The 19,118-nt window shown below is 44.0% G+C and overlaps 1 protein-coding gene across 1 annotated transcript in view; it reads right to left on the bottom strand.

Moving 5' to 3' along the window:
• Window positions 1-1,727: 1,727 nt before the first annotated feature.
• Window positions 1,728-19,118, bottom strand: part of EMILIN2 (elastin microfibril interfacer 2) — a 41,984-nt gene continuing 24,593 nt past the window's right edge. Inside the window, exons 7-8 of the mRNA XM_064705932.1 lie at window positions 3,998-4,135; window positions 1,728-3,420 (exon numbers count right to left, since the gene is read on the bottom strand). Of these exons, the coding sequence (XP_064562002.1) occupies window positions 3,083-3,420; window positions 3,998-4,135 (476 nt within the window). The 3' untranslated portion in view covers window positions 1,728-3,082. The remainder of the gene's footprint in view (window positions 3,421-3,997; window positions 4,136-19,118) is intronic.

Below are 19,118 nucleotides of genomic sequence, written 5' to 3' on the forward strand. Positions count from 1 at the left end.
TGCCTATGAATGCATTTGTGCCCGAGTCTCTTCCAGCTCTTGCATTATTAATATTTAATCCAAGCACTGACTGGAGCAGACACAAACTCAGGTTCCATTCTCCCTTTCCCTGTTGATGAGCTACATCCCTGTGGTCTTCCTAGCTGGGTGAATATTCCACCTTGTAAGCTCCAGGAAAATAACCTAATTAGGAGGAACCAAACCACCTACCCTGATTACAACAATTACCAAGGAAGTGCAAATTAAGGTCAAATCCCTCTCAACGAAGGTGGGAATCTTAGATAGAGGTTCCTTGTAAAAGGTCATAGCTTTACCCACCCACACAGCTTGAGATGAATGGGAAGCTCTCCCTCAAAAGTCCAAAGTGTCCTCAAAATAAGGTGCTGGGATTGTGCCCTGCTGTGACACAGTTCAGGGAATGCCCTACAGCAGTGTACAAGTACCAGTTACGCTGCATTTTGATGCTTAAACTGTCCCAGCACAGCCAGCAGCAGATCCTGGGTCTAAAGGGAAACTTTCTGGTGGAAGATGGCCCTGTCCCATCAGCAGAACTGGGCTTGTGAAGATCTGTGGGTTGGATTTAGGAATCTCCTGGAGCAGTTAGATAATAATTAAATGATCTATAATGATTAAATAATTGATTTGCAACTCTCAGCACTAAACTTGCGCTGCTGATTCTTAAAAATTTCTCACTTGGGGGGGAGGTGGAACAAAAAGTTTATGTTTGGCAGCTAGGTCTCCCTAAGCACTCAGCTCATTTTGTTTGTTTCCATGAGTCATTTTTAGAAAAGTCAACAATAATCTTGAGTCATACATAGTCTGGAGCCAGCTTCTTAGAGAACACAGCTTTCTGGAGGAGAGTGAAAAATATCCTGAAAGGAAAAGTGCTTCTCTGGCTTTTGTACGTAACAAGAAGTTATGTTTTTAAAGTGAAGAAAAAGCATATTATACACTTGGCTTCTGAAAGCACAGAAAACAACACTTCCTGTCTGTCCCTACCATTCTGAGCCCTAGGAAGGCATGGGACAGAAAGGACAAAAGAAAGCTGAGCCCCCCCCCTTGAATGAGTATGTGGTTGCTGACTGTGTGCAAATGCTCAGGTCCAGAAACACAGGCAGGGAAAGGGGACGGAGGCGGCTCCTTCCATCAGTGCAAATTCACTGTACATCTCTGGCTGCTGCTCTGTCAGAAACAGCCTTCCAACTACAAACACAGCCTGCCCCAGCTCCTGCTTACCTCTAACACCATCATTTCTGGAAATCAGGTGTCAAGAGATCTTCCCAAATCAGGTGCTTTCAAACTCCACCCACGGTTTCCTTCCTGTGCTCACAAGTGCCCCAGTGCAACCCTAGCTGCACCAGGACTGACTCAGAGGTCCCCTGTGGACAGAAAGGGGTTTTTTTGCCTGCTCTTCTTAAAGCAGTTCAGCTTCCAGGATGTGATAGTTTGTTGTGGGAAGGCCCCAACTCATTGCCTGGAAACATAGTTATTAGGGAGTATCTGTTCCAAAACGAAGTAACAAAAGCCCAAATCTTCCATCTGATTTCTTCAGAAAGGAAGAGCTTCAGCTAAATACAATGTACTGCTTTACAGCGCAGGGAGTTCTTCCCTCACCTAAAAAAATTGTTTGTTCTGAGGCTACAAACAGCTGTTCTGCATTTGTAATAAGGAAAATACACTACACAAACCACTATGATAAATATAGTTCTATGTGGCATGAACAGACTACTAAAAAGGTCAGTTGATATAAAGAATGTACAGGTGACAAATATATGTACATGTGAAAAATGAATATACAGACCTGCTCTCAGTTAAACATGGCTGGATTTCTTTTCAGCCACGGAAGTGATTAAAATGCTAAGTCCTAAGAGCCAAAGCATCATTTTTATTATCTCCACTGAGAAGTGGCTAGTGTGCAAAATAAAATACTGCTGCCTCAGATGCGCTTATCTGTTTAAGCTAAGAAGGCTGCTTGATCCATAGAAACAGATGCTGAGTGTTAAAACAAACCTCACTCAAAAGCACTGCTGCAGGAGGCTGTCACAACAACTCTGGCAGAGCATTGGTTTGTGCATTTGACTATATTGACTAATAACATTATTTTCCTTTATTACCCATTTTTTCTCTGATTTGTCTTATGCACCAAAAACTTCCCTTCTAATGTAAACACTGCTGGACTGCCAGAAACAGGCCCTGTAAAATTTTTAAAATTTTTCAAAATCACCACTCTTCTAGCTAAGCAAAGTTGATTCTGATTTTTCTGACCTGTTTTATTAATTTCCAGCAGCAAGCTTTAATCTCAAGAGTGTCATGAATAACCAATCATCTTTTTACTCCATAAATAGACAATAACTGTTCTGCATCTTTCAGTAGTAGCAACTGCACCTTGCGTTCATATATAACACCTTCCCAGCGGAAAGCTGAGGCAAGTTTCTCCCTGTGCTGCTGCTTCCACCTGACTGAGTCACTCACCTTGTCTCCTAGCACAGTGTTTGGCCCTTAAAGGCAAGAAAGAAAACTGGTGCAGGTGAATATCATTTTGCTTTGCACCACCACAGTTTGCAATTGCACGGAACAAACTGATTATGCCAATGCACATTACTAAATAATACAAGAAATAAAAAGTTGTCAACCATATCCACTACAATTTCACTTTCTTGGCTCTGCTTTACTGAAAACATGAAAACAGCTGACCACAACTGTAAACTTGAGCAGAGATGTAAACTTTGATACACTAGGGACAATTTGAAAAACTAGGGAAAAGATTGCAAAGGCAATTGACTAGGGAATAGCTGGAGCACAGTGCAGAAGTATCTATTGAGAACATATACATATGTTTAAACTGTTGTTTAAACAGTTGTTCTGCTTGTACAGGTAAAGGGCTTGGGAAGGAGTTCATTTAGCTACAGAAATGTGTCTTTTGTAGCTGTCTCTGGAAACAAGGGACAAGGAAAGTGTTTCCCCACAGACTATAAACCCATGACTGAAATCAAATATATAAACTGAATATATTAAAGCTTTGAATTTTATTACACTTAATTTCTTCTGAATATCTTACCCTTCTCCCCTGTTCAAGGTAAACCTAAACATGAGAAATGGAAGGATAAAGGAGAACTCCACTAAACGTAGAGTACATTTCGTCAGAGTCTGTGTAGGCCAGTTTGCCTCCCGTTACGACAACGTTCACTTCGTCTCCTGCTTTGAGGTGAAGAACAAGGTGGAACGTCCCAGGACCACCACAGGTCTGTTTCCCTGAGTAGGGTTTGTGATACTCCAGCAGTTCCCTTCTGTAGCCAGCGGTGTGGAGCTGAGCCACGCTGGCGTTGGAGACGGACAGCACCGCTTCCACGTACTCGTCCCTCTCCGGGGCCAGCACGGCCGTGATCAGGTAGCGCCCTTCGTACGGCGACGTGAAAATGCCTGCAGAACAGAGAGAGCCTGCACTGCCCACAGCCACTCAACACGGGGACACCTGACTGCCCTCAGCACAGTGACAAACATAAAGCCACGTGGGTCACCCACTGCTTCCTGCAGGCAACAGTCAGCCTGGGCAGGGACCAACTGATGGGAGTCACGAAGGCGAAGGCACACCTTGCACTCTGTGCTTGAGAAGGAGGCAGCTCCCAGTCTGGGACCTTGGAAAGGCAACATGAGAACCTCTCCCTCTCCCACCTCTCCCTCTCCCCGTGACCCAGCCACAGTGAAGTGGATGAGTAAGGAACCTCACCTCTGCTCAGCTGGGCTCAGGTGGGCTGAGGAGCACACCCAGCTGTGCATGTAGAGGTGAGCTGGGCCTCAGCAGTACTGGGCAGTCATGGAAAACCAGCCATGAAAGCGTGTGCCTGTCCACACCCACAGGGAGCTTTTACCCCCATGTGTCTGGTTTAGATGGACTTGGTTTGTTCCATGTTCCAGCAAGGCCTGAGGTAACATGGAACACTGGTAACCCCTGCTCCTGCCTGTCCAGCATGCCTGGGGTGCATTCCTTGGCTGTTACCTGTATTGGGGTTATAGTAGTCCCCGTCATTCACAAGCACTTTGTTGAAGTGAACCACGCCGACATCACTGGAGAAAGGCTTCTGTGTGAGCCCAGCAGAAAATGACACCAGGGAGGGCACAGCAGCAGTGGCAGGGCCTGAAATGGGTAACAACACGAGTCGGAATCACATCAAGAGCATAACACAGCCTTGTTCCTATGATGCTTTATAATTCTCTGTCTGTTCCTGCACATACTCCACTTAGACTAATCCTGCCAATTGTGGGATGCCAGAATTAGCAGAATACATATTGCTGGCCCAGGCCCCAGGTATCTCATCATAAAATTTACTGAGCACCATAAAGTTCCTGCCTTGGCCATAGGTTGCTTTTGGGTTTTGTTTTCCCTTCTAAGGAAACAGTACATGGCTAGTAAATGCTGGCAGTGGAAATCCCAGCACCCTTCAATTCAAAAATGCTTCTGCCCAAGACCTTTCTCAGGACAGAGGCAGCCTTTCAACATCACCACTCTCCATCACTATCACAATGGCCATAGGAATGCTAAAGATTATAGCTCATGCCAGCCTTCCTTGTCATGTTGAGAAGCTGGGCACAGCTTAGATCTCCCACTTTCTCTGCCAAAGCCCACTGAAAATGGCTATAAGAATATATAACATTTCTGTATTAATGCAAAGAGAACTTTTTGTCTTTCTCCAGCACTTCGCTTTGGAGGACTTTTCACTTGACAATTTTCCTTCTTTTCTCACCAGATCAAACAGAGGTACTTTATAGTGGTTATCCAAATGCTAGATGAATACTGCTGTTAGACTGAGTTGCATGGAATATAATTTGGACAATGAAGACGAATTTTTACTTTTAACAGACAATATCAAGTGTTCAGTGCTCAGTCACTTATTAGTCCCATTCCAAATACCTTCCCTTTAAACATTTTCCTTAAGGCAGTACACTGCTAGAGTCAATTCTTGGTGCTTTGTCTGGGCAAGTAGCTAAACAACAAATGCCCTAGAGTTGTCCACAGCTGCTGTTTCACCCTGCTCCTTCTGCCTTCCTTAAAATTAATGTTTGGCCTCTCCCTCTCAATCAGAGATGCCCATCAGCAACAATGCTAAATTCATCGAATCCTGAATTGAAAGGGACCCACAAGAACCACCTAAGTCCAACTCCTGGCCCTGCACAAGACCCCAACAATCACACCATATGCCTGAGAGCATTGTCCAAACTCTTCTTGAACTCTGTCAGGCTTGGTGCTGTGACCACTTCCCTGGGGAAGTTGCAGTGCCTGACCAGTGTAAAAACACTTTTCTTAAAATCCAATCTAATTCAGATGATATTGCTTAAAACTGAAGCTTAAAAAGTCACATAACTTCACCTAAAATGTGGATATACAAATGTTCTGCTGTTCACTGTTTTTCTGAATAACTCAGCCTGAGGGGATGGGGAGGAGAAGGCAAAGGGCAAGACAAGCCTGCAACTTCAGAGTTGGCAGATAACCACGTTGATTTCCCTCAGGGGCTGGTAACCAGCTGCCTCACTTATCTTTTGAAATCTTCTTATTCAGCATTTTGTTTCAAGCTCAGAAGATAGACAGAAGCCCTTTTTCATTACTCCTACCTGCCAGTGTGCCTGCAGGTGCAACTGCAAGCTAAGATGAGGTTATTTGAAAGGACCAAAATTAATTGCAGGAAGCCTAGTTACTTAAACAGCTTCTGTAAAGCTCCACCACCTTAACACAATGCTGCTTACACAGAAAGCTACTCTCACCTTACCTTGAGACTGAAATTAACTGAAAACACACCTCAAATTGTTGGCTCACTCAAAAGGTTTCTTTCCCCTGCAGTAACACTGCAAAATGGAATAAATCACGTGTTGCCTGCCCAGAAACACTGCCAGCTCTGGAGCAGCAACAGCTCTGTTTGGGTTGGTGTCACCTGAATAAAGGAGCGACTCCTTCCCTGGCTCTCCACAGCTTCCTTCAAGATTTTCCTTCACTAATTACTAGAGTAGTTATTAGATGTAACTATTTGTTGCTAAGCTGATGAAATTGCTTCAGCTCTGCAGCTGAGTTCAGCACACCATATGTATCTATTCAAAGGAGAAATCTTAAACCTGTCTAAATATCCTGTAGATCAGTTCAGGGGGTGATATAAGGTCACACAGTAAAGATGCACTGTGTCTGTGCTCTCCTCTCCTCTTCCCACCTTCTAGATGGAGTTGTGCCTGTTTGAACTTTTAACAATTCCTACCAACACCTCAGCAGTGCTTTTTCAAAAAGCACCATCTTCTCCTACATGTCCCCTCTTGCAAACACTTTTCTTCAGGCAAAGATCAGTTTCTTGAAGGAAGGTCCAGGCTTGGACACTTACTTTCACTTAACTAGTCAATACTGAGGAAGTATAAACATCAGGAAAAGAAAAACAAAGCATTTTAAAGCTTTGAACCAGAGGCACAGCTCTGATGAAGAAACTGCCAGGCAGACAAAAAGTTTCAACCGCAGTTTTACTCCCTCTTTTGGGGAAGGAAAAATGTCTATTGACTTCAGATGCATTCAAGAAGGTTTCACTTGAGATATTACACATGCAGGTAAGCAGGAGCAGGTAAGTCTGTTCTTGGCAATCTGTGCTACTGTAATGCATTCTGAGGAGTCAAAAAACCACAGAAGATGCATGGGTGGCCCTTGTTAGGCTACATCTCCTTCCACCCATCTGCTAGCTCTGCTCCTGGTTCCAAGCACAGTTCATGCCTCCCACAGAGCCCAAGAGCCAGAAGGAAAGAAAAGAAAAAAGATCATGAAGCAAAACAAAACAGCACACAGCACAGGCATTGGCTATCAAGACGAAAGGAGAAAAAAATAACAATGTGAAGGTGCTGTGGACAACTGCTCAGCAACTGGAATGAGGATTCTTCAAGAACTGACACAGAAGAAAGAATAAGTACATAATTCATTTGTCAATAGGCACTTATGGATACACCCTTGGATACAGCAGGAGTAAGGGGGATTTGCCAGATTTCCTCTCACATATGGTCAATACTCCTAAAATCTAAATGAGGGCAAAGTGTGTAATTTCAGTTAGAGCAAATGGGACAAAATACAAGCAATTTATCACTTCCCTGCCTATTTTTTTAAACACTCCAATTTGAACTTAACATCTCATTCCTCCTGCCTATGGCTTGGCCATGCAGCACAGCACCACACTGATTTCCACGAGCCAGTGCTCAATGAAGCTGCTCTGCTAAGTCACAGTGATTCTGATGTGGATGATATCTTGGTGTTGTACTTTCCTGCTGAGTCTGTTAGTAACATCTGTCTGCTCTTACAATTCCATCCTTTCACGCTGCAGCAAGAGAATATTGCTCCAGCACTTGCCTACTGTTCCTTATACATAGCTAAGGAACCTGAAAAAATAAAAATCAAGAAATGCTCTGGTACTGGAAGATGCAAATCATGCCTCAACATTCAAGAAAAGCATCAAAGTGGGCTACTTTAGTCCCAGAAGACAGAATTGGAGCATTGGAGCCCTCAATCTGCCCTTCTTCCTGAGCACTGCTTTTATATAACAGAAGCTATTCAGAAGCAGAAATGAAAGAGAGTACTCAGAAGGCCATTTTAATAGTACAAGCTTCTTATATTAGGAATTATAGTACAAGAAGGTCTGGTCATCTTTCAAATTTGAATTTGAGTACTACAAAATGCACAAGTGAAGACTGCCAGAGACATCACAACAGTTGTCCAGAGCTAATGAGATAGTAAGGATTCCTTGGTGCCTTATTCACACAGTAAGTTCCTCCTCTGATAAGCCAAAAATCTTCCCTTCCCCAGCCGTTAATTTCCACAGCATTGTTAACTGTAACTGCTGAATTCTGCCCCAGAATGCTCTCTCTTCATCAGACACTGACAACTAGAACCACAGACTCAACTGGACTGGAAAAGACCTCTGAGATCATGGAGCCCAACCTATGACTGAACACCACCGTGTCAACCATGGCACTGAGCGCCACATCCCATAATTCCTTAAACACCTCCAGGGACGGTGAATCCACCACCTCCCTGGGCACTCCATTCCAACGTCTAATCACCCTTTCTGTGAGGAAACTCTTCTTCGTGTCCAGCCTAATCCTCCCCTGGTGCAGCTTAAGGCCATGTCCTCCTGTCCTGTCACTTGTTGGGAGAAGAGGCCGACCCCCAGCTGGCTCCAGCCTCCTTTCAGTGGCTGTAGAGTAACAAGGTCACCCCTGAGCCTCCTTTTCTCCAGGCTAAACAGCTGTCCAGCCCCCTCAGCTGCTTCTCATCAGATTTGTGCTCCAGACTCTTCATTTACCATCTTCACTGCCCTTCTCTGGATGTGCTCCAGCACCTCAGTGTTCTTCCTGGATTGAGGGGCCCAGAACTGGACACAGCACCTGAGGTGTGGCCTCCCCGGTGTCAAATACTGGGAAGAATCACTTCCCTGGTCCTGCTGGCCATGCTATTTGTGAGAGGCCAGGATGCCATTGGCCTGCTTGGCCCCCTGGGCACACACAATGCCTCATGTTCAGCCACTGCTGACCAGCATCCTTGGATCCTTTTCCTCTGGGCAGCTCCCAGCCACTCTGCCTCCAGCCCGTAGCACTGCAGCAGGTTATTGTGGCCAAAGTGCAGCGCTGGTACTTGTCAGGTACTTGAGGTCATGTTGAACCTCATCCAATTGTCCTCAGCCCATCAATCCAGCCAGATTAGGGACAGTGGATGTAAATGCTCCAACTCCACAAAAGTCTTAACAGTTTTTGGTACCACCCTTATCTCTCTGTTTTCTGACTATCTGCCATTGAGGTCTGCAAGGTACACTGTGGGGATTTTAAGGACAGATCAGCAGGAATATCTTGTATTTAGAGAGATATTCAGTGGCATGGATCAGGAAAATGAACTCCTTGGTCAAGCCCACCTCCCTCTGGATCCCAGGGTGGTAACTGTTCCACCAACACGTTCCACCAAGCAGCAGATGGGTGCACTCCTGCCTTGCCCTGCCTTTTCAACACTTCTAACATCCACCTACTGTTTCACCCAGTTTTAGCATAAACTTATTAAAACACTGCTCTCTATAAATTGCAATGGGAAGAAAACCCCCAGGAAATCCATTTATCACAGAAATCTAGACATCTATATTGGCTTTGCTGGCATCAAGATAAACGAATGTTTCTTTACTTCTTATCCTTTTCCAGAAACCTCATCTATTGCTGCCTGTTCTTACCACCACAATCCTCAAATGCAAAAAGATTGCTTTAAGGCTATGATGGAATTTTAATTAGCAGGTATAAATATCACAATGAGAGCACAAACTCTTTACAATTCTTTTTTTGTCAGTCCCCAGACCATTCTTCATGAAGTCTATTTGTGATTCTGTTATGGCCATTAAATTAAGTCCTGGGGCAGTAGGTTTTTGAATTCCATAAAGCCCTAATGTTTTACTTCCATCTATTGCCCAGATTTCCTCAAACAAATTTAGATGAAATAACTTTTTTTGAAGAGGATATAGAAATACTTTGATCAAGGATACCATTCCCCAGGGTTTGATAATATCTTGAGTATGAGACTGCATTACTGGCAGCACCCAATCAACATATTTATCTAGGCCAACCAGCATGTCCCACATTAAAATTTATACCTGTTCATCATATAAATTCTTAAATAAATTGTGATATTAACAATTGAAAAAAAAGCACCCCAGCAAACCAAGAAAACTGCATTCTGAATCATTTTAATCAGTGGCTGTCAGTGGCAGCACTCCTGCTTTCACTGAAGTCACGAACTTAAGCCCTGGTGACTGTAACAAAGCCAGAAGCTCTCCCAAGAGGAGAACAACCTCATAAAGATGCCAGCAGTTATTCAAGATCTTAGTCTTGGCCTTATTCATGTTTTAATAAGGAAATAATAAAATCATCATAAATACCTATTTATTTTCTCATTTAGAAGGCATACAGAAAGGTGCATACTGACATTAGCTAGAAAATACAAACTCTCTGTATTTAAAAAACACAGTGCAGTAAGTAGCAAGAACCCAAAATGATTTTTCAAAACCCAACTCCTCTCCCCACCTCCATCTGTTTTCAAAAGATACAGATTATGTTTTAGTGCTTAGGTCTAGAAAATTTTGATCAGATTTTCCTCAATGCTAAAGTTAAATACTAAAAATTAACACTTTTTTTTCTCTCAGCCATGACCTTCCAGGTGATGCCGAATTTTGCCCCAAAAGGCGAGAATAACTGCCTAAGAGACTCAAGTAAGTCAGCATAGACAGGAGGTATTTTATTACGACGCGTCGGAGAAATCACAAAGGGATTTCTAGCTATCTCATAACAGAAGCAAGCTTTTATACAGTCTTGGGTGCAGGGTTACATCATATTCATAAGAGGCGTGGTGTGGGCGGAGACATCTATTTTGAGGATTATTCATGGTGGTCCTTCGATGTCTTCCTCATGGGCGCGGGTCTTCTGATGAGTCTTCCTCTTTAAACTTTTGAACTCTTATCCTAATATGGTCAATTCCCGGTGTACTTGGCTTGGTTCCCATGGCTTGGCACGGCTCTTAGGGTCAGTTTGACATTGGCACGGCTCTTAGGGTCAGTTTGACATTATTAGCTCTGATCATGCTTAGCTCGACAATTCCCTTATCCCTATCTCTCTTTATTGTTTGCCCTGCTTCAAACAGAAGGATCCACCAGGATTGCTTCTGGATTAATGAATAACCTATCATACAGCATTATCAATAATTCCAGGATTGCTTCCGGATTAATGAATAACCTACCATACAGCATCATAAGCAATTCCTGAGTGTGGATGGGGGCGAATCCCCTTGTACCTAACATGAGACCACCCGCCGGTGATATGGGATATGGCTCTAGTGTTAGGGGTCGCGTGAGTAGCTAATGGGATGGGAATGGGGTAGGACTGCTCAGAGTTGATTTTCAGTCTGTGGCTCTGCCTAAGCATTTTGATAACAAAGTTATGTTCTTGTGCAGTAGTAAAATGCTGATCGGATGGGCAGTTTGGGGCTTCATTTCCCCCCTTTTCTTATAACATACGAATTCTTTCGTCTAATTCTATTCCTATAGGGCGCTGATACGCTCGTACCATAGCCCAAACTATTTGAGTTCTTTTCATTATAATCCTTAGTCTCCACCACATGCAAATATTTGTTAAAGTTAACAGTAGCAGAGCTACAATTACTATTAGCATTGGGTGCACCAGGTAGTTGAAGACCTGTGTAGCTGTTGGGGAATATCCTGTAAAGATATCCCACCAATGATGCTGACTTACTTGTTCTACTTTGGTCAGGACATTCTTTATTTTCTCTGAATTATGTTCCACCTGCCATATCATTCGTTTAGTCGTTTGATTCACCTTTTGCATCAATTCCTTCACTTTAGGATGTGCGAGCATCGCTTTAAGAATTTCAACGTCCATCCCTATTTGTAATTTCGGTATCTCTTGATATAGGTTAAAATCTGCGTTAATTAGCTGTTGGGTAGTTATTGGGACAGTATAATGAAAATCACAACCTATTATCTTGGTAAAATTGCATACACAAAAGTTAGTATTGTTAGTCTCTTCTTGGCAACCATCTATAATGACGTTGTCACAAGCTGTCCTCACGCAAGCACACCCATTCCCTATATAGTAGACTTGTGACTGTGTTCTATTATGCGGAAGCATTTCAAAGGTGCATACACTATCCTCGGCATCTAAGCATAAATCTTCTGCTTCTACCACAGCGTTTTCGCAAACATAGCCTAACTGTCCCCTAGGAATGCATGCTTCTGTGCTAATCGATTGCCACCTCTTTTTGGTATAATCATAACTAGCCCAGACATTATGGTCTATTGGTTTGACAATGACACCCTGATGTATTGTCCCTAGAGTGAGGATGGGAAAGATAGCTCTTTCCTCTGCCGCACTAATGGTGAGGACATAGGCTTCAATGTGTTCTTGTTGGGGTTCATAAGTGAAATTTACTAATTGCCACCAGGCTTGGTGGTCTTTCTCGAATTGTGTGGTGTGATTGTCCTTTAATATTGTTTCCCTTATTTCTTGAGGTAATATACCTGACGTTCCTTCTCTTATTATTATTCCTGCTGCTACTGATTGTACCCATTGTTGTGTCTGAGGACATTGGATAGCGAGAGCAATATCTTTGCTAAATTCCCCTGTATAATCAACAAGCTTCACAAAATCCTCTGCAGTATGGTTTGCTACCATGGTTAGCAATTTTACTACTAGCGATTGTGTTTCTGCAAATGTAAGCATGGATGAACTGAGGGGCATCTTAAGCTTTCCCAGGTTCGTCGTGACGGTGCTTAATTTGTTCACTAATACCTCTTGATCTATCGTGTTTAATATACCAAATCCGGTGCCGACCCACCCACTAAGATCTCTTTGTGCCCTCCTGTGATAAGACCTTGTCGCTAGCCATGCATTCCATCCCTTGAGGCTTTGCTGTATAAATGGGCGGCAATCCTTCTGCAAATGTGTAACATCGGTATGGATGTTCATCTGCACCTTCTTCAGAGAATAAGTGGGGTCTAATAATAATTTTAGTTCATTAGATTTTCTTATCACTTGAGGCCCTATAAAGGTCAGGTTATGCACTATTTTACATTCCACCAGTGGAGTGATTTCTTGGGGTAAGTCTAGATCTGGATACAATGGGATCATGCCTTCCGATAATGCCACCTCATATTGGACAGCACGCTGAGGGAAGCTAATACCCCGCTCCAGCGTTTTCAATTCCCTTTCGCATGTGAACATCATCGACTGATCTAATCTAAATGCCATCTCACACTGTGCCCTCCCTTCCTCAGGACCACTAGATACTACGATCTTTCCCGCAGGAGAGAGAAGAGGGTAGAGGTCAAGGGTTATGTTTCGAGGATGTAGTTCCCCATGCGAATCTTCCGTATAGATTACCGAGTTTCGCGGTTGTGATCCGGGTGGATCTTCTCGGAAGTCACTCCACTGACATGAGATTGGGCTCTTTTGCTGGGTCCAGACAGTGGGCTGGCCCATCTTCACTGGACTAAAGGTAATTAAGTTATGTTCAGGGGCTAGCATCAAGGGTTTAATTGTTAATACTAGCCGCCTTGTTCTCCCTTCTACCGGGTCAAGTTCTCGACACCCAATTTGGATTTGGTCTCCCTTGTATGCTACCATGGAGGACTGATCCCATACTTTACTCGGATATGGCTGATTGTTACGCAGAGCATAAACCTCGAAATAGGGTCCCTTCGTTTCCAACTCTGGGTGGATACACTGGTGTGCATAAGACCATGGGTCTATTGGGGCATAGTCTTGGGGAAGAGCTATACTTATCGAGAGTCCAATGATCAAAGTTGTAAGGGTTTGAGGTGGAGTCAGGATCATGATGTCTGCTCTTGTTTGTTCTCCGGAGCTTTCTTGACCCGTGAGTAATGGATCCACGCAGGTCGCTCCTTGATCCGAACCGCGGTGAAGGTAGTCAGCAGCACTTGGAAGGGTCCCTCCCACTTCTCTTGTAGGGGTTTTCCTAAAAGATTCTTAACATACACCCAATCACCGGGATTAAACGGATGCAATTTGCAGTCAGGTTGTTTAGGTTGGTGCTCTATCATTACAGTAGCATTCTTATCGAACTGCTTCCCCACCGTAACTACATAATCGTAAATGTACTGATTACCAGTTTGGTCTATAGCGTCCCCATTTACAACTTGCATAGCATAAGGTCTACCATACAGAATTTCAAATGGGCTTAACCTTTCTTTTGACCTTGGTTTGACTCTTAGCCTCAGCAGAGCAATAGGCAAAGCTTGATACCACTGCAAATTAGTCTTCTGGCATATTTTGGCAATCTGCTGTTTGATAAGATGATTCATCTTTTCTACTTGCCCACTGGCCTGTGGACGGTAAGGCGTGTGTAATTGCCATTTGATTTGTAATGCTTTGCTTATTGCTCTTACTACTTTTACACAGAAATGTGTACCCCTATCCGAAGAAATGCTCTTCGGTACTCCAAATCGTGGAATAATTTCATTCAATAACACTTTAGTTACTTCTCTTTCCTTATTTGTCCTGCAAGGGAATGCTTCAGGCCACCCAGAAAATGTATCAGTTAATACCAACAAGTACCGAAACCCCCCTTTTCTTGGGAGTTCAGAAAAATCAATTTGCCATACTTCACCTGGGAATTTACCTCGATTTATTGCTCCCTGGTGTATCCTAGTCCCTGTATTCGGGTTGTTCTTCAGGCATCGCTCACACTGGGATGTGACATGTTTTATGGTGGTAAATAATTTTGGCCCTGCTATCCTAGCTTGCAGGTACTGATAGAGTGGATCCAAGCCCCACTGGGCTTTTTCATGTTCTGCTTTTACAAACTGCCACATCACGTTTCCTGGTATTACTAGCTGTCCCGTTTCCAATCTACCCCAACCATTTTCTAGTATTTTGCCCTTATTCCTTTGAATCCATCTATGATCTGATTCCTGGTATTCTGGCTGGATGTTGGTATCCAGCTCTCCTGGTATTAGGGCCATTACTTTCACTTCCCTAGCCCTTGCGGCAGCCAAATTAGCTTCTGTATCTGCCTTCCTGTTCCCTATTTCTGGAATAGTATTACCTTTCAGGTGTCCCTTACAATGCATTATGGCCACTTGTGCTGGGAGTTGGACCGCCTTTAGCAATCGTAGAATCTCCTCTGCATGCTTGACTGTTTTCCCTTGCGTAGTCAGCAGTCCTCTTTCTCTCCAGATGGCCCCATGGGCATGCACAACGGAAAAGGCATATTTAGAGTCAGTCCATATATTAATTTGCATGTTCTCTGCCAATTCTAGAGCTCGAGTCAGAGCTATCTGCTCTGCCTTTTGGGCTGAAGTCCCCGCAGGCAAAGAGTTTGACTCAATTACTTCTTCTGTGGTAGTAATTGCATAGCCAGCCAGTCTTACTCCCTGCTTCACAAAGCTGCTGCCATCTGAGAACCAGTTGTCTGCATCTTCGAATGGCTCCTCTTTGAGATCCGGACAACTGGAGTAGACGGCTTCAATTGTTTCCAGGCAGTCGTGTTCAATGGATTCTGCTGGGGCTCTTCCTTCTAGAAATGAAGCTGGGTTCACAATGTTAGTTACCTGAATAGTTACATCATCTGATTCAGCCAGGATGGCCTGGTATTTTAGGAATCTGGAGGGCGACAACCAATGATTGCCTTTCTGTTCCAGCACAGCCGACACAGTGTGAGATACCAGCACAGTCACCTTTTGACCCAACGTGAGCTTCCTGGCCTCTTCTACGTTAATTATCACTGCGGCTACTGCCCTCAGACAGCCTGGCCATCCTTTACTTACTTCATCTAGCTGCTTGGAGAAGTAGGCCACAGCTCTCTTATGTGGTCCCAACTGCTGTGCTAGGACTCCTAGGGCCATCCCTTGTCGCTCATGGGAGAACAGCCAGAATGGTTTTGATACATCTGGGAGACCTAAGGCTGGTGCTCTCATTAGTTCCAGCTTTAACTTCTTGAAGGCCCCTTCTGCTTCAGGAGTCCACACTAGGACATTCTTGGATCCCTTCAACAAGTCATACAATGGTTTAGCGAGTATTCCGTACTGGTAGATCCATAGCCGACACCAACCTGTCATCCCCAGAAAGGCTCGCAGATCTCTCACCGTCTCTGGTTTAGGCATTTGGCAGATGGCCTCTTTCCTAGCTGCTCCCAGGGATCGCTGTCCTCTGGAGACTTCGTATCCCAGGTACACCACTTCCTTTTGCACCAGCTGTGCTTTCTGTTGAGAGACTCGATATCCGCTTAAACCCAGGAAATTTAGCAAGGAAATGGTCCATTCAATGCATTCTTCCTCTGTCACCGTTGCTATTAGGAGGTCGTCTATGTACTGCAAAAGGGTACCATCTCCCAGCGGCCTTTCCCACTGTTCTAATTCTTTGGCTAACTGGTTCTCAAAAATCGTGGGGGAATTGGCCCATCCTTGGGGTAATACCGTCCAGGTGAGTTGGGTCTTTCTCCCTCTATCTACAGACTCCCACTCAAAAGCAAAGATCTTTTGACTCTCAGGTTTGGGTTCCACACAACTGATTGTTAGGCTTATAGCTGTAATCAGTTGTTCCTCATTTACTTGAAATTCCAATTTGTCTTTGTTGAACTTTATTACGGCTCCCAAGTTTTCCAATAGGTCTCTCCCCAATAAGGGTTTTGGCGAATTTGGTAAATACAGGAACTGGTGAATTCCCATTTGTTTCCCAATTTTGTATTTAATAGGTTTCAAAAAGTAAGCCTTTTCTGGTTGGCCTGTTGCTCCCACAACTTGTACAAATTCATCACTTTTAGGTACCAATTCCTGATTTAAAACCGAAAAGGTTGCTCCCGTGTCAAACAAAAAGTTCAATTCCTTTTTACCTTCCCCTAGCTCCATTTTAACCAGTGGGTCTGCTAGGGTACGGCCCACCGGTCCCCCTAATTCACTATCCTGATGTGTGGTAGTAGTAGTGGCCATCAGCCTTTCCCTTAGTCGGGGCATTCTTGCTTCCAGTGTCCCATCTCTAGGCAGTAAGCACACTGATTTGGCCCTACTCTAGTTGGGTGGGGTTGGTACCTCCCCCTCCCTCCTATTGGGTTGCCTCTACCTCTTCCCCTAGTTCCAGGTTCCGAGTAACCTGTCTTCTGAGCTGCCACTGCTACAGCCACTACTGAGCTATCTTCCCGTCTTCCTTTTTCTTCTCCTCAACTTCTCCTATCCTCTATCTGAATTACTATATTCAGTTTCTGTGAGCTGTTCTCTGCCTCCCTTTCACGTCTCATCATTCTTCTCACTATATCTCAATTTAGAGACGTCACTTCCCAGTGAGTTACTTTTGTCCCCAGTCCTTGGTGTGCTGGTTTCCATTCTACAGATGCCTCCACTTCTGGGTGTGTGGTTATCTTCATATGGACTGAGTTTGGGCAGGCTACGTGTCTCCCTTCGGCTCTCCACTCCTGACGGACTGCCTTTCTCCCCTTCGACTTCTAGTCTGGGTGGGCTGTCAGCATCCATGTAGCTTCTCGACCCCTGTGGACTATCTAGTCCCTGAGGGCTGCTTATCTTCTCATCGATCCCTGATTTTAATGGGGTACCCCCCCCGAATTCTTCCCAAGTCTTTCCAGTGCTTTAAGATACATCCTAAGGGGGTTTTCATATTTACGTCCTTGCTCTGTTGACCTCCCATGGCTATTTTCTGTGTCTGCGTTTTCGGTTTAATCTCTTTCTCGCAAACACTGTATGTCAATTTATTTTAACACTTCATACACACAATTTCCAATCGCGTCTCATCCACTCTCATCCACATCCACACACTTTAATCCAAACCGTCCTACCTTTCCGGTCTATCAAAGTACACCGCTTTACCCCGAGATGTCGCTGGCAAACCTATAGTACCGATACTGGTCAACTTCGGGCTATTACACACCCGTAAAACAGCTGTAAACCAAGGTACAGTTTGCAGATGATATCACAATAAATTCTTACACACAAAAAGGTTACAGTTAACACAAAATACCAAATCCTTTACGAGATTCTTGCAAACAACATAACAGTTAAACAAAGGTGTAGCACAAATGTATCTCCTCAAAACCTTATCAGAGAAAGGGAAAAATTGGACAAGGTCCCGGACCTGGCTGGATACGTTCCCAGGCGTAGTTTAAAAATTCAAACAAAGCAACAACGCTTTTTAAAAATTCAAACAAAACAACAACATTAAGGAAAAACATACACCCTTTTAACAAATACTCTTTTCCTTTCCTTTTTTCTTTTCCTTCTCTTTCTTCCTTTTTTTTTTCCCTTTTTCCTTCTTTTTCTTTTTCTTTTTTTTTTTTTTTTTTCTTCCTTTTTTTTTCCTTTTTCCCTTTTTTTTTTTCTTTTTCTTTTTTTCTTTTTTTTTTTTCACTCTTTTAACAAATACTCTGATTCCAAATGGGGACTCAAACCCCGATACCAAATGGGGACTCAAACCCCAATACCAAATCCAATACCAAATGGGGACTCAAACCCCGATACCAAATGGGGACTCAAACCCCAATACCAAATCCAATACCAAATGGGGACTCAAACCCCAATACCAAATGGGGACTCAAACCCCAATACCAAATCCAATACCAAATGGGGACTCAAACCCCAATACCAAATGGGGACTCAAACCCCAATACCAAATGGGGACTCAAACCCCAATACCAAAACCAATACCAAATGGGGACTCAAACCCCAATACCAAAACCAATACCAAATGGGGACTCAAACCCCAATACCAAATGGGATTATGCCAAGGCGTCCCTATGGCTCCCGTCGGGCGACTACGTCTAGTCCCCGTTTCCCAATTAAAGCGCTTTGTTCCAAATTCAATATGCAATAAACAATTAAAATACCTCTTAATTGGAGCAGGAGATGCAGGAAACCCCTCGTCCACCGAAGAGCGCTGGTCCGGGGGGGGGAGTCTCTTCTGACAAAAATCTGTCAGGGGCGCCCGAGGGTCCCGGCCCCGGACCCGGCTCCGGAGGACGTCAAAGGCTCCGCTCCTGTCTGGTCCCATCTGGGTCGCCAGATATGATGCCGAATTTTGCCCCAAAAGGCGAGAATAACTGCCTAAGAGACTCAAGTAAGTCAGCATAGACAGGAGGTATTTTATTACGACGCGTCGGAGAAATCACAAAAGGGATTTCTAGCTATCTCATAACAGAAGCAAGCTTTTATACAATCTTGGGTGCAGGGTTACATCATATTCATAAGAGGCGTGGTGTGGGCGGAGACATCTATTTTGAGGATTATTCATGGTGGTCCTTCGTTGCCTTCCTCATGGGCGCGGGTCTTCTGATGAGTCTTCCTCTTTAAACTTTTGAACTCTTATCCTAATATGGTCAATTCCCGGTGTACTTGGCTTGGTTCCCATGGCTTGGCACGGCTCTTAGGGTCAGTTTGACATTGTCACGGCTCTTAGGGTCAGTTTGACATTATTAGCTCTGATCATGCTTAGCTCGACAATTCCCTTATCCCTATCTCTCTTTATTGTTTGCCCTGCTTCAAACAGAAGGATCCACCAGGATTGCTTCTGGATTAATGAATAACCTATCATACAGCATTATCAAT

The sequence above is a fragment of the Zonotrichia leucophrys genome, chromosome 2 (genome assembly GCF_028769735.1).
Source record: "Zonotrichia leucophrys gambelii isolate GWCS_2022_RI chromosome 2, RI_Zleu_2.0, whole genome shotgun sequence".
Classification (NCBI taxonomy): Eukaryota; Metazoa; Chordata; class Aves; order Passeriformes; family Passerellidae; genus Zonotrichia; species Zonotrichia leucophrys.